The following is a 14,414-nucleotide window of genomic DNA, read 5'->3' as shown; positions in this document are numbered from 1 at the left end:
ACAGCCGCGGTACCTACTGTGTGCCTCGCACCGCTGCCTGGAGCGGAGCTATGAGCTGGACCTGTCCGCGTTGCCAGCAACCTGTTTTCTTCGGTGAGGCCCGGGCTGAGGAAGGGGCGAAGGTGGGGCAAATGAGAGCCGCTGGATTCCCTGACGATGGCAGAGCTGGCCACCGTGTGCTCCCAGACACCTTTTTCCACCTGCAGTGGCTGGTAGTCTCTGCACCACCACCCGCTTTCACTCAGGTCTTCTCCCCTCCTCTGAGAGTTCTGTGGGGAGTATGACATCGGAGCAGGATGGAGCTGGCCTCCTGGAGACACTCATCTCCAGGGAGCAGGGCAGGCCAAGCTAATTCCCTAGAGGGCTGAAGGGGGAAAGGAGGGGCCCCATGCTTGGACAGGCTCCTCGCAGCTTCGTTCCACTTTGTCCTTCACAGCTGAGAAGGTGAGCTCCCTCGGCAAGAACTGGCACCGCTTCTGCCTGAAATGTGAACACTGCCACAGCGTCCTGTCCCCTGGCGGGCATGCAGAGGTAAGGCCTGGCCAGGGAGCACTGATCTGTTTACATCACTGCCTCCCCGCCCCCCAGGGGCCAGCCCCCAACTTCAGCCCTGGAGGCCTGCCAAAGGGAACCTCAGTAGCCAAACCCTAGGGCGCCCACCTGGTGGACGGCACACCAGCCAGGATTTTGGGAACCTGTGACCGTGGATCCCATGGGGGATAGAAAGGGTGGGAAGCAGCATCACCTCCTGAGCTGCTCTTGCTCTTCCTCCTTTGACCACAGTAGAAATTCTGGTATGCCAGCCCATCCCCCACCACTCCCAGGCCCACCAGACTTAGCCAGTGGACAGACACTCCTGGCAGCCTGTCTGGAGGGAAGGCCTGTGGGGCATGGCTCCCGTTGGCCCTGAGTAACCCACTTTCCTCTGCTTGTGCCCAGCACAACGGGAGGCCATACTGCCACAAGCCATGCTATGGGGCTCTCTTTGGACCCAGGGGTAAGTATCAGCCTGAAAGGGGCCAGGGGTCAGCAGAAGCCTCCTTGTGGCTAGGAGCCACAAGGCTGGGTCAGGCTCAAGCCTGACCTCCCTATTCTCTCCTCAGGGGTGAACATTGGTGGTGTGGGCTCCTACTTGTACAACCCTCCGACTCACAGCCCTGGCGGCACCACTCCTCTCAGCCCCAGCAGCTTCAGCCCTCCCAGGCCAAGGACTGGCCTCCCTCAAGGCAAGAAAAGTAAGTGAGGCTGGCTCAGTTCCTCCCAGTCCTCCTCCCGACCCTGCCCCAAGCTGGAGCAGGGGGTGGGGCCAAGTGCCAGTCTCCTACCCAACCCTCTGCTTCACATTCTCACTACCTTTGTTCTTGGCAAAGTCTTCTCTATCTACTCCCCTGCTCCTTTTTTTTTCCTATTTCCTCATGTAAGCTGCTGAGTTAAGAGGTAAATTGTTAGGAGGCCAAGGCGGGCAGATCACAAGGTCAGGAGTTCGAGACCGGCTTGGCCATCAGGGTAAAACCCCTGTCTCTACTAAAAATACAAAAATTGGCTGGACATGGTGGCTGGTGCCTGTAGTCCTAGCTACTTGGGAGGCTGAGGCAGGAGGAATCATTTGAACCCAGGAGGCAGAGGTTGCAGTGAGCTGAGAACTCACCATTGCACTCCAGTCTGGGCAACAGAGCAAGACTCTGTCTCAAAAAAAAAAAAACGGGTGGTAAATTGGGCTGATCGCATTATCCCCTCTCCTCCCATTTTACAAGTGAGGAAAGTGAGGTCCAGACAGGGCAAATGATCTTCTCCATTCACAAAGCTAGTCAGAGGCAAGGCTGACCAGGAACTTAGGCCTCCCCCAGGCCAGGACCATGGAAGGAATGACCTACAGGAGAGGGGTCATTGGGATAAGGACAGCCCCTTACATTCTTCAACTTTTCTCCTCTGGTCCCTGTTCCTTCCCCCCATACCCTGGAGTAGGCAATGACACTGTGCTCCCCAACACCTGACACCTCTGCCCTGGCCAGCTCCTGTATCAGCTCAAGTTTCCTGAGGATTGAGTTGCTGACAGGGTTGGGATGGTGGGAAGGAAGCAGGTAGTCCCTGATACACATAGGGATGGGCAGAAGGTGGGGTTAAAGGGGGCTCATCTCTGGGCCTGTGGAATGCAGATTCTTGGGTGCCTGAATGGGGCATTCTGGAATGAGCATGGCTTTTGGAAGAGGACAGAGCCATATGCAGGCAGGTGCTAGTGAGTCCTGCTTAGGCCCTCACCTCCACCTCAGACCTAGCCAGGGCCTCTTCCCCTTAAAGGCCCTTCCCATATGAAGACATTCACTGGGGAGACCTCGCTGTGCCCTGGCTGTGGGGAACCTGTCTATTTTGGTAAGTGACAGTGGAAAGCTTGGGGAGGGGGATACAGGGTGGGCAGCAAGAGGCAGGGAGGTGATCGAAGGCAGATGGGTCTCCCTACTCTGCCCCTAAAATGGAAGAACTATCAGTTCTCTTCACCACCAGCTGAGAAGGTGATGTCGTTAGGGAGAAATTGGCACCGACCCTGTTTGAGGTGTCAGCGTTGCCGCAAGACCCTGACTGCTGGGAGTCATGCTGAGGTGAGCAGGGCGGGGATGGGTGGTTACGTTAGGAGGAGGCTGGAGATGGGAAGAAAATCAGGCTGAGACAGTTCTTTCTCTTTGTGTCTCAGCACGATGGAGTCCCCTACTGCCACATCCCCTGCTATGGCTACCTGTTTGGCCCCAAAGGTGGGCAGCCCCACCCCAGACGCCAGGCCTAAAGTATGGCATGTGCATGGGCTATGAGGATGTGTGGACAACTTGGTTGTGGTTAAGCATACCCCGGCCCCTCCCAGTTCCCTCCAGCCCTGAATCCTGCACCCACAGACCCAAGGCCTATGGTGATAGGGCTCTCTCTCTCAGGTGTGAACATTGGCGATGTGGGCTGCTACATCTATGACCCAGTGGAGATAAAATTCAATTGAGATGCTCACAGAAAAGTTCACCCTAACTCAGGCCTCTCATCATTCCCCTCATGGTCCAATGGGAGCTACAGAAATCTCCAGTCCCATGCAGGTTGGGGAAGGTGGGATCCTGGGGGCCTGGTCAGAGGCTCCATGGTAGGCCAGAGTCAACACTTTTTCTGCCAATTTTTCCCTTTCCCATTTCTATCTGGTTAGGGAATAGCTCATTTTGAAGGGTATCCTCCTCCTGGCCATCCCAGCCCCTTTCCCCAGCAAATTCTGGAGCTTCAAGGTACTCATAAAACTTGTGTTTATTGAATTTCAGCCTCTCTGGCTTCTCCAATAAAATATTGGCTCCCATGCCTTCAACTCTTCTTTGGGCATGAGACCAGTGGGTTGGAGGATGGGGAGTGTGGGGGTTGGCAGGGGCATGCATTGCCCTGCAAGTTGCCTCGGCGGTAGCAGGGCCAGCCATGAGAACAAAGAGCTCTGTTCTTTTTGTCCCCTTGGGCTGGCATTGGCAGTCCTAGCATCACACAGTAGACAGCATGCCCACCAGCCCCACTGGTACCAGAAGTCTCATATGATAGTCCTTTCTTTAGCACCATCTCTAGAAGAAGCACATTATTCAGCAAGTTATTTGAGCATAGCAACTCATTTGGCATGGTAGGCCCTACCAAGAGGCTTCATAATCCATTTGGGAGATGAACACACAGGCCCAGAGAGGGAAAGCCACATGCCCAAGGTCACATAGCAAATTAATGGTGAAGCTGTCATCAGAGGCCAGGGCGGACTCAGTGGCTTCCTATCCAGGGCTCTTCCGACAGCTCCTCACCACTGCCCCAACCCAAGGGGCACCTTTATTTACAGAATCCTCCCCAGCCATGAGAGGGGTGCCCAGCAGCCTACTGCATTCTGGGAAGTTGACTGTTCCTGGAAGCCAAATAATCAAGGTTGGATAAGCACAGGGAGTAGGTACCGGTGGCAACTCCAGCCCTTGGCAGAGGGTTTGATACTCCCAGCCTGAGTTGCAGGGCCTGCCCTTCTGCTCTCCCAGCTCCTGCTGCAGAGCTTCTGTGGAGGGCCTGCCTCTGCTCCCACTTAGTTCTGGACCTGCTTCATAGGCATCTCTTCCTCCTGAAGACTGGTTGGGGTTCTAGGAAGGAGTCATGGGCAATGATGGGGTTTAATCCCTGAGCCTGCCTCCCCAGCCTGCCCCATCAGGGCTGTCCCAGGGCCCTCCCCAGCTCCTGGTATACAAACACCTGTACTCCCATAAGTGATTCACATATATGTTTGTACACACCCCTGATGTGTAGGCATACTTGAGTGTGCACACATACACATCTTTCTGAACAACCTTATGCATTTGTATTCGTACACACGTATGGATTCATATATACATTTATGCTTGCCATTTACATATCATGGGTCATGCACCCTGAAACACTCACCAGTGCACACTCTCATACATGCACCAAGTACACATGCGCAGATATATTTTCCTGTCTGAATCCTAAGGTGTCAGGTATCTGAGCACCTGCATCCATCTGCATGTGCTCACCCATACAGACACAGTCCTGTGCACACACCTCTTTCTCTCCACGTCTTGGATGGTCTCTGGCAGCTGTGCCTGCCTTGTCTCTGGCAGCAGGAGGGCGGTGCAGGCAGCCAGCAGGGCAATCCCCCCATAAGCAAGGTTGGGCAGCGACAGCCACACTCCATCCAGCAAGGCCGCCAATGGGGCCAAAGAGCCCCCCAGCCGGCCCACCAGTGCAGTCAACCCCATCCCTGTCTGTCTGTTCAGAGAAAGAGAATGAGGGAAGCAGATGGTGTTCACACCTGCCTGGGGTCATGCCCCACAGGGCTCCCCTCCAGGGCAGGCATACCCTGATGCCCCCTTTTCTCCTTATAGCTAAGGAAACTAGGACTTCAGTTGGTTTTCCCACCCACCTTCAGGCTAGGAGGCCCCAAGCCAGCACCCACCAGAGGATGGGGCCCCCATTCTGACAGAGTACCAGTCAGGTACTACTGAAAGAGAAGAAAAGTCACCAGACTGGGATAAGGAAAGCGTGATGTGGAAGGAAGAAGGTCAGTAGTTTGTTTGAGGAGACAAAGCTTTTTCTAAACATGACCAGAAGCCTAGAAGTGTCCTCTTCCCACCTGCCAAGAGCTAGCTGAAAGAGCCCTGGGCCTTTCAAGGGGTTCCCCTTGGGACAGTCCTCAAGGGCATCACTGCCTTCCAGGGGTGAATGCAATGGGAGTGGGCAGAATGGGGCTTCATGGGCTGTTTTCTTTATTATTATTATTTATTTTAAATTTTTTTATTTATTTGAGAAGGAGTTCCTCACCCAGGCTGGAGTGCAATGGCATAATCTCAGCTCACTGCAACCTCCACCTCCCAGGTTCAAGCGATTCTCCTGCCTCAGCCTCCTCAGTAGCTAGGATTACAAGCATGTGCCACCACGCCCGGCTAATTTTGTATTTTTAGTAGAGATGGGGTTTCACCATATTGGCCAGGCTGGTTTCAAACTCCTGATGTCAAGTGATGTGCCCATCTTGGCCTCCCAAAGTGCTGGAATTACAGGCATGAGCCACAGTGCCCAGCCTTGGGGCTGTTTTCTTAAGGAGGCCCAGAGAGGATGTCTGACTTGGCTCAGGGTCACATAGTACAGAAGATAAGATGCCCTGCCTTCTCCAAGACTAGGGTAAACACAGAGTGCCCTGATTATCTCTGTATTCTGGGTGTACTTTAGAGAATGAGTGAGAGGCTGGGTGCAGTGGCTCATGCCTGTAATACCAGCACTTTTGGAGGCTGAGGCGGGAGGATCACTTGAGGCCAGGAATTTGAGACCAGTCTGGGTAATACAGCAATACCCCATCTCTACCGAAAATTAAAATTAAAAAAAAAAAAAAAGAATGAGTGAGAGAGACCAGGTTGTGGTGTGTATATGTAAAAGTGTTGGTTAAAACACATGACTAACAAGCCCCAAACCCAGGTCGGTTGCAGGCTCCCTCACCTGAGCACAGTAGGGTACAACTCCGAAGTGAACAGGTAGGCAGTAGTGAAGGCAGCTTCAGAAAAACCTTTTCCCATCACTGCCAGGGCAGTGCTCCAGGACTTCATGTCTGGAGGGAAGGGGGTTCAGGTAGTGAGAGGGCTGTGGAGAGGGAGGGTTTCCTGTAGAGGGCAGAGTCTCCAGAGTGGGCCGAACTTAAGTCTGAGCTCACTGGGTAAGGGCAGGGAACTGGGGGAGGAGTGGGTTCTTGGCCAGAAGGTGGGGTCTCCGGGGGGGAGTGGGCGGGGTTCCTGGCCCGGCTTCTTGAGTGGGCAGAACCTATGGGCCAGGGCTCACCGGAGGACATTAGTAGTCTAGTGCCCAATGCCAGGGCGGTGCCCAGCAGTGTCCCGGCTTGCGTGAGGCGGCGTCCTGCGTGGCGCACCGACAGGTAGACCAGCAGCTTGGAGGGCAATTCCACTACCCCGAACAACAGCTGCGTCTGGTATGTGTTCAGCCCCAGCCCTGACACATCCAGACTCAGGCCATAATAGGAGAAGTTCACTCCGAACCTGAAAGGAGTCACAGTGCCACTTGGAGGACTCTCCTTCCCATCCCTCTTTGTTTGTCCTCTCTTCTCAGGAAAACTTGGCCTTTTACAGGGACAATCTCCTTCAATCTCCGCTTCCCACCTCCTCCCCGCAAGGAGCTTCTCTGACATCCATGATGCCCTTTGAGTGTGCAGCATGCGCCTGCCGGTGGTCAAAGTGCCTTTACCCTAATTTTCACAGCAACTCTGACATGGAACTGACAATAGCCCATTATACAGAAGAACACTGGGGCTCTCAGTGGCTAAGTGATCTGTCTGTGTCCAAGTAAGGAGGTGGGAGTCTGAACTTGAACCCATGCATCTCTGCTGCCTGCTTCATTTTCTGACTTTACCCTGCAGATCGCCCACAGAGGCTTATTCTCCTGCCCTACACAGTTACACTCTCCGGCCCTCCTCAGAGCCCTTCCCATACTCAGCACTAGCCTGGAGTCCACTCCTCTCTCCCACCACACCCACACCAGACCCAAGCCAGCCTCCTCCTCACCACACCACCATGCAGCACAGTGAGATGTGTCGGAGCTGTCGTGTTCGGAACAGGTCTAGGTATGAAGGTCTTCGGACCACCCGTTCCCCAGCGGCCACTTTGCTCACAGCCTGTTAGGGAAGGAGATGGGGCTGTAACATCAGAGTTGGCTATGTGGTCTCAATGAAACACAGTGCTCTCCCCCGCCCCTTCTATTCCATCCACAGTGGTGGGGATGGAGATGCACACAGCAGCTGAGAAGAATGGGTCTCAAATGATGCATATGGCCCACTGGAGCCAGATGGGACATCCTGAACAGTTCCAAACTCTCCATGGGGGGCCAGGGGCTTTTCCTGCCATGTATGGTGGCTCTGGGAGGGAGGCACTTGACACAGCCCACCCCCACCACACATATATATGCATGTTCACACACACATTCACCCTTACCTCCTGGCTGAGGCTGTCCTCACCCACTGGCCGCCCATTGAGCCTGGCACAGTGGAGCAGGTACCTGTGGGCCTCTTCCACACGGCCCTGGGTCAGAAGCCAGCGTGCAGACTCAGGCACCCACCTAGGGATAGGCAGGAGGCCCTTCAGCCAGAAAGTCATGACCCTAAGCCACATTTTCCTGGACATACTGCAGGCTCTCAACTTCCAGGCTTTCGCATACGTAGAGCCTGGATCATCTCCTCCCCAAGTCCTCCACACTTAATGAACTCTTATTCATCTTTTAATGCCCAATGTAAAAGTCACCTCTGGGCTGGGCACAGTGACTCATGCCTGTAAATCCCAACACTTTTGGAGGTCAGGGCAGGAGTGTGGGTTTGAGCCCAGGAGTTCAAGATCAGCCTGGGCAACATGGTGAGACCCTATCTCTACAAAAAATTTAAATATTAGCTGGGTGTGGTGGCACACACCATAGTCCCAGCTACTCAGGAGGATCACTTGAGCCTGGGAGGTTGAGGCTTCAGTGAGCTGTGATTGTGCCACTGTACTCCAGTAACAGAGCGAGATCTTATCTCAAAATCATAATAATAATAATAATAATAATGATAATAAAAGCCACCTCTTCCCACACTTCCTTGCCCAGACCTAGGTCCTCCATAGCCTGGGAGTCCCTTACTTAACTAAATTGTCCTTACCCTCAAGACCAGCTCCTAGCATCAGCCACCCACTTCTCCCATGGGTGGCAGTAGGGAATGGGAGGAAGGAGGGACAGACATGCAGATAGGTATCCGGAAAGGCTACCCAAGTCATCTTTGGGAGGCAATGTAGTGCCCACCCTTCCTGTCCTCCCACTCTCCTGCCTGAGCTCCCCACCCCCATGCTGGCCCTGCCTCCTTCCCCCTCTCCAAGGGGCCAGCCTCAGTTTGTGCTGAGTTCTGTCTTTGTCTCTGTCTCTCTCTGTTTCTCCCTGTTCCTTGCCATCTTCTTTCTACTGATCTGTCTCCCTGTTGCTTTTTCTCTGTGTTTCTTTCTGTCTCTTAGTCACTCTGTTTCTTTCCTTTCATCTCTCAATCTCTCTGTCTTCAAATCTCAGACTCTCATCAATCCCATCTTTGACTTCCTGTATCTTGTGCTCCCCAGCTGCCTGCAGTCCTCACCAGAGGCTGAGGATGCCTGGGGCACAAGGCAGGGTGACAGCTAGCAGAAGCCATCGCCAGTCCCGTATCAAGTACCCAACCAGTGCCAGCAGCATCACGCCTCCTGTCCAGAAGGTGCTGCTCAGGACTCCAGCCACGGTGCGGTGTTCCACATCCAGCCACTCCAACTCTGGACCAGGGCAGGAGACAAATGGTTAGTGAGGACAAGATGGGCTCAGTCTCAGTGTGACAGCTGCCTTCTTCCAGCCCTATAGGTCCTGCCTGTTTCTTGCCTGCCTCACCCAGTGGCATCACGATGATGGTAAAGCCAGCCAGGGCTGAGCCAGTGAGGGTGCGGGTGATGGCGAACATTACATAGCTGACGGAGGCTGCAGATGCCAGGCTCAGCACCAGGGTACTCACGTAGGCCACCAGCAACAGACGCCGCCGCCCAAACCTGCAAAGGGTTATGCGGGGTCAGTTTCCTGTGGAGGGAGGTTCTAAGACACAGGTAGACTAGGCTCAACCCCAGCTAGTGGGAGAAGGTTCCCCCAGCCTGTTTCTTATTGGCCCAAAGCCTCACCTCACCTGTCGGACAGATATCCAAAGGCTACAGCCCCCACCAGCACACCGGTGAAGAAGAAAGTGGACACAGCTTTGTTCAGGCCTTTCTGCTCACACACCAGATCCCACTGCAAGGACAGGCAGAAAGGGACCTCTTATGAACATCAGCCCCTCTCCAGCAGGTACCAGCTCCTCCTCCCCAGACCCTGGAGCCTTCTGAGGCCAACTATGCCATTCTGGTACCTCCGTGCCAGATAATAAACCTCCCAACAATTCACGCCAGCTTAGTGAGTGGGAAACTTTGTCCCTCCCCAGTCCTGCAGCCTCAGCTTCTTCCCAAGACAGGCCTCAACCTGCTGCCTCCCAGGAAGACTCTACCTCCACTCACATTCCACCTCCAGATGGATTATGTAAATACCGACCTGGGACTGGAAAAGAGGGAGGGAGAAAAGAAGGCCTCTACTGTTTCTCCTTGCTGCAGAAATTGCCTTCTCAGCTCTTTGTCCCAACTCCCTGAAGCCATTTTAGCCCTTCCCTGCCTTAATCACCTCCCAATTAGTGATGATAATAACAATTCTTGTGTATGAGCCTGTTACTACAAGCCATCAACTAAAAGTGCTTTGTATTCATAGCCCCCATCTACAGATTGGTATACTGAGACTCTTAAGAGGTAAGGTAATATATCTAATGCCTACACAGTAACCACCCAAGGCACTATCCCTCTCACATGTCTCTCAACTTCTGGGCGTAAGTACCTCAGTTGCAATGGTGGAGGAGAACTCTGAGCGGTCGTACTCCCAGCCCTGAGAGCAGGGCACCGTGGCAGGTTCATCCTCCAGCTCTCCACGGCTCTGCCTTTCACCCACCGTGGTGTTGAGGAGAGCCTGGGGGTAGGCAAAGCGGAGGCAGGAGCTAAGCGTGCCATCAGGCTCCCGGGGAAGGTAGGCCTCCAGCCATGCATCTTGATGGCTGAAGTTGGCAGGGGCACCTGGCAGGGCACATCGGTGGGCAGGCACAGCAGCCAGGAAGATGGGCAGGAGGAAGTGCAGTGGTAGCAGCACTCGGGGCAGGGCCAACAGTGCCACATTCCGCAGTTGGAAGGGCCCAAAGCCGCCCACCTGTTCCAGCAGCTCCTCAAAGCCCATGCTGCTCACCCACCAACTGTTTCAGGTGCAGCCGCCGTCTAGTATCCAGCCAGCTCAAACTGCCCACCACATAGACCCTTGGACTCTGGAGGCGGGAGTGGATGGGCTGAGTAGAGAGTCTGCAGCCAGAATCCAGCCCTCAGGGGCTGGCCCAGGACTGGGCCCTCCCAGCCGCCCAGGTCTCCAGGGACCCCTACCTGTCTGGCCTGGTGCCCGGGGAAATGGGAAGCCATCCAGAGGTCACTATTCATGGCTCTGGGGCTTACCGATTAGTGCTTAGGGACCAAGTAGGGGAGCTTCAGGCTACCATGATGAGGTAACTGGGTGATGGCATAGGAGGTGAGCCCCTAGCCCCTTGGTCAGCAAAACTCCAAAGATCCCTAAGAAGAGGAGGCCCCTGGGGCATGGGGCTAGGTCTCCTGGGGTGCCCTTTGTCCTATGAGACCTTAGGTCAGCCTTGCCTATTTGCAGCTACAGCCATGGCCTGGCTGACAGCCCGGGATTCAGGGCTGAAAGCTGGATCCCAACCAGGTTTCTTTCTGCTGAGCCAGGATGCCCTTCCTTGCATCCCTCTCCCTCGCTGGGAGCTGATCCCCTAACCTAAGACATGCTGTGATCGATCACACTGGGCAGCTTGACCTCTCCAAGGGTCCCAGACTCATCCCATTCTCACTTCACTCAGGGGCTCTCCCCATACATATGGTTCCAACTGCCTGCCCCATTCTCCTATTGCCAGGAGCTTCCTAAATTACCATTTGGAGGGGTGGGGAATGGTGGGGGACACGTTGCCAAGGTCTTGCCATAGGTATCTGCAATGCCTAAGATTACCTTTGGAGAAGTAGGGGATGGGGGGTGTTGCCAAGGTCTTGTTGTAAGGTTTATTGCGGAGTTTAAAATGAGGAAACTGAGGCCAGTATAAGAAAATGAAAATCCAATTTATTCAGCTCCCGGGTGAGGTTCCATGGTCCCGGGGAAAGGGGCCAGGGAAGTCGCCCCAACTTCCTGGGGCGTGGGGTTTTTATGGAACGAGCAACAGCTGGGTGCTCTGATTAACTCTAGGGGAGTGGGATTGAGATGGGGCAGGCCACTATTGGTTGGCAGGTTGTTGGGTGGGTTTTCCGGTGGGAGAACCGGCCAGGAGCCTTGCATCAGCTGGAGCCTTCCAGGGGAGCCATGCGGCAGAGCTAGGTGCCAAGTGCAGAGCCCGGTGCCGGGTGCAGAGGTGGGTGTGTCCAACTTCCTGGCGAGGCAACTGGCCTTACACTTGTCGTAGGTACCTGCAATGCCTAAGACTCAATGCTCAATCTGACCCTCCCACTCAATTCTCAATCGTGGTCCCTGAAGCAAAAGCACAGCAGAAACCATCAATGTCCAGTTTATTCTCTGATTCTCTAAACAGCAGGCTGGCAGAACCACTAGTTTAATCTAGCTGCTACTTTGAACATGTCAGAAAACTAAAGGTAGGATGGGGACCTGCTGGGGTCATGTGGCAACTCAGCAGCAGAGCTGAAGAAAGGACCAGGTCCCCTGACTCCGGACCAGGAATCTCACCTTTGACCCAAGCTGCTGAGCTGGTGATGTCTCAGTCTGTTCCAGGCTGGGCTCCCTGAGAAAGCTCTGGGAAAGGAGTAAAATTGATGGCATGTCATGTTTTTGTTTTTGTTTTTGTTTTTGTTTTTGAGATGGAGTCTTGAACTGTTGCCCAGGCTGTAGTGCAGTGGCGTGATCTTGGCTCACTGAAATCTCCGCCTCCTGGGTTCAAGCAGTTCTCCTGCCTAAGCCTCCTGAGTAGCTTGGACTATAGGCATGCGCCACTATGCCCAGCTAATTTTTTTGTATTTTTAGTAGAGATGGGGTTTCACCATGTTGGCCAGGATGGTCTTGATCTCCTGACCTGGTGATCTGCCCACCTCAGCCTCCCAAAGTGCTGGGATTACTGGTGTGAGCCACCGTGCCTGGCGGGCATGTCGTGTGTTAATGTAGGTGCTGACAGCCATGGAGTGAGGGCTGTGATGGGAAGCAAGAGGTAGCTAATGGTGGTGGCAGTGACAGGGGCTGACAAGAAGAAGAGACATTTGAGTCTCTAGTGCATCCTCAGCATTCTGGAAGGTACACAGATGCCTTGGACACAGTCCTTACCCTTAGGGAGCTTACAGGAGGGTTAAAATAACCCACCCCTCCCTGCCTTCAGTTACCCTTTTCAACCTGTTCTCGACACACTGGCCACAGTGAACATTTAAACACAGATCTAAGAGGGTCATATCCCTGTTTAAACTCTTCACTAGCTTCTACTGCCTGAGGGGGAAAGTCTAGTTCCTTATCTTGGCCCCTGTGACTTCCCTAGGACCAGTTTCTCTCCCCCAGCCCACCCCAGACCCCTCCCCAATATGCCCCCTTGCCTCCAGGTCTCTGCACACATCAGCTTATCAGCATGTCACACCCTAGTATGGTCCCTTGGACAACATGGCCTCCTCCTCCTTCACCAAATGGATTCCCAGGGCTCCCTGAAGAGCAGCTCAAGAGGAGACACTTCCACCCCTCTCACCCTCACTCATGTGTGACCTCACACTGTTGATTCCTCCCTCGTTTAATACTATGTAATCGTATTATTGATATAAAATGCACAAAATACCATAATACTTTGCAGCTCCAGAGAGGTAAGTTTTTTGGTCACCTGATCTCCATGTCCCATCCAGTGGCTCCACAGGGTAATACACTGAAGTTTTTCCACAGCCAGAGAAGACAGCCAAGGAGGCCAACCTCAGCCATTGTCTGTGACGCCTTAGATTTCACAATGGGAATTTCTCTCCTGCTTTAATATCAGAAATAGCTGATAATCATACAGTGCTTACCTCTCCCTCTTGACATGGGCTCCTAGGAAACTCAAATCTAAATCTGCAGTTCTGGCTGGCCATGGTGGCTCTCACCTGTAATCCCAGCCCTTTGGGAGGCCGAAGCGGGTGGATCACCTGAGGTCAGGAGTTTGAGACCAGCCTGGCCAACATGGCGAAACTCCGTCTCTACCAAAAATAAAAAAAGCCAGACCTGGTGGTGAGCACCTGTAATCCCAGCTACTCAGGAGGCTGAGGCAGGAGAATCGCTTGAACCCAGGAGGCGGAAGTTGCAGTGAACCGAGATTGCACCATTGCCCTCCACCCTGGGTAACAAGAGTGAAACTCCATCTCAAACAAATAAATAAATAAATATGCAGTACCTTTCTACAGAGAATAATTTGGCATTAATTTTACCCTGGCTCCATCTTATTCCCTGGCCCTATCCCATATGGAAGCTCTCTTCTCTGATGTCATTGAGGAATGATGGTGACAGTGACCATGATGGCTGATGATGGAGCTGGACAGGCAGGTATGAAATGCTGAGTCTTACCAGAGGATAGATAGATCAACTCTGAGTCACCAGGTAAGAGCTGGTTTTGATTGGATTGTAACCATCCTCCCACCTCTCCAACCTGGGAATTCTAACCTGAGCTCAGAGGCCAAGGTAGAGACCTTTATACCAAACTGGATAATGAGGAGCCTTGTGCAATGGAAAAATAACAACTCCTGGCCAGGCATAGTGCCTCATGCTTGTAATCCCAGCACTTTGGGAGGCCAAGGCAAGAGAATCACTGGAGGTCAGGAATTCGAGACCAGCCTGGCCAATCTGGTGAAATCCCCATCTCTACTAAAATACAAAAATTAGCTGGGAATGGTGGCGCACGTCTGTAATCCCTGCTACTCAGGAGGCTGAGGCAAGATAATTGCTTGAACAGGGACCTGGGAGGTGGAGGTTGCAGTGAGCCAAGATGGCACCACTGCACTCCAGCTTGGGCTAGAGAGTAAGACTCCGTCTCAAAAAAAAAAAAAGAAAGAAAGAGAGAGAGAGAGAGAGAGAAAGAAAGAAAGAAAACTCTTTAATTGGAATTATTACTAGGATTATTGAAAGTTTCAGGAAAAATGCATTCCTGGAGTAAACAATTTGAGATTTCTTGCAATACAGACTTCTTACACTTTAGGCCTTTTACTCTTTTGCCCCTCCATTGAGTGACCTCAGATGACCTACCCATCTTAATTGGGGCTTCAGTGACCATT

General features: G+C 53.2%; 2 protein-coding genes across 10 annotated transcripts; one reads left to right on the top strand and one right to left on the bottom strand.

The window, feature by feature from the left end:
* The first annotated feature begins 18 nt into the window (after nucleotides 1-18).
* On the top strand, nucleotides 19-9,810 carry CRIP3 (cysteine rich protein 3). 4 transcript variants are annotated; one of them, XR_013534222.1, is made up of 8 exons: nucleotides 19-93; nucleotides 437-531; nucleotides 940-997; nucleotides 1,104-1,235; nucleotides 2,299-2,370; nucleotides 2,503-2,597; nucleotides 6,604-7,114; nucleotides 8,622-9,810. XR_013534222.1 is itself a non-coding variant. In XM_002746571.6 (8 exons), exons 1-8 carry the CDS (start codon nucleotides 51-53, stop codon nucleotides 2,981-2,983), a joined length of 615 nt encoding a protein of 204 aa, XP_002746617.1. In that variant the 5' UTR covers nucleotides 19-50; the 3' UTR covers nucleotides 2,984-3,322. The 4 variants fall into 4 exon arrangements, 3 of the variants coding, with proteins under 3 accessions (XP_002746617.1, XP_078225338.1, XP_078225339.1); XM_002746571.6 differs by lacking the exons at nucleotides 6,604-7,114; nucleotides 8,622-9,810 and adding exons at nucleotides 2,690-2,747; nucleotides 2,922-3,322; XM_078369212.1 differs by lacking the exons at nucleotides 6,604-7,114; nucleotides 8,622-9,810 and adding an exon at nucleotides 4,878-5,141.
* Nucleotides 3,256-10,413, bottom strand: SLC22A7 (solute carrier family 22 member 7). 6 transcript variants are annotated; one of them, XM_078369208.1, is made up of 11 exons: nucleotides 10,300-10,413; nucleotides 9,937-10,065; nucleotides 9,206-9,309; nucleotides 8,920-9,074; nucleotides 8,639-8,807; nucleotides 7,482-7,605; nucleotides 7,056-7,165; nucleotides 6,319-6,533; nucleotides 5,983-6,091; nucleotides 4,555-4,761; nucleotides 3,256-4,118 (listed from the first exon to the last, which is right to left on the bottom strand). In XM_078369208.1, exons 1-11 carry the CDS (start codon nucleotides 10,324-10,326, stop codon nucleotides 4,064-4,066), a joined length of 1,404 nt encoding a protein of 467 aa, XP_078225334.1. In that variant the 5' UTR covers nucleotides 10,327-10,413; the 3' UTR covers nucleotides 3,256-4,063. The 6 variants fall into 6 exon arrangements, with proteins under 6 accessions (XP_078225334.1, XP_078225335.1, XP_002746615.2 ...); XM_078369209.1 differs by having other exon boundaries at nucleotides 3,256-3,572; XM_002746569.6 differs by having other exon boundaries at nucleotides 9,937-10,413.
* Between the last annotated feature and the right edge of the window lie 4,001 nt (nucleotides 10,414-14,414).

The sequence above is a fragment of the Callithrix jacchus genome, chromosome 4 (genome assembly GCF_049354715.1).
Source record: "Callithrix jacchus isolate 240 chromosome 4, calJac240_pri, whole genome shotgun sequence".
Classification (NCBI taxonomy): Eukaryota; Metazoa; Chordata; class Mammalia; order Primates; family Cebidae; genus Callithrix; species Callithrix jacchus.
The sequence above is the reverse complement of the archived record's forward strand: the minus strand, read 5'-3'. Positions and strand labels throughout refer to the sequence as shown.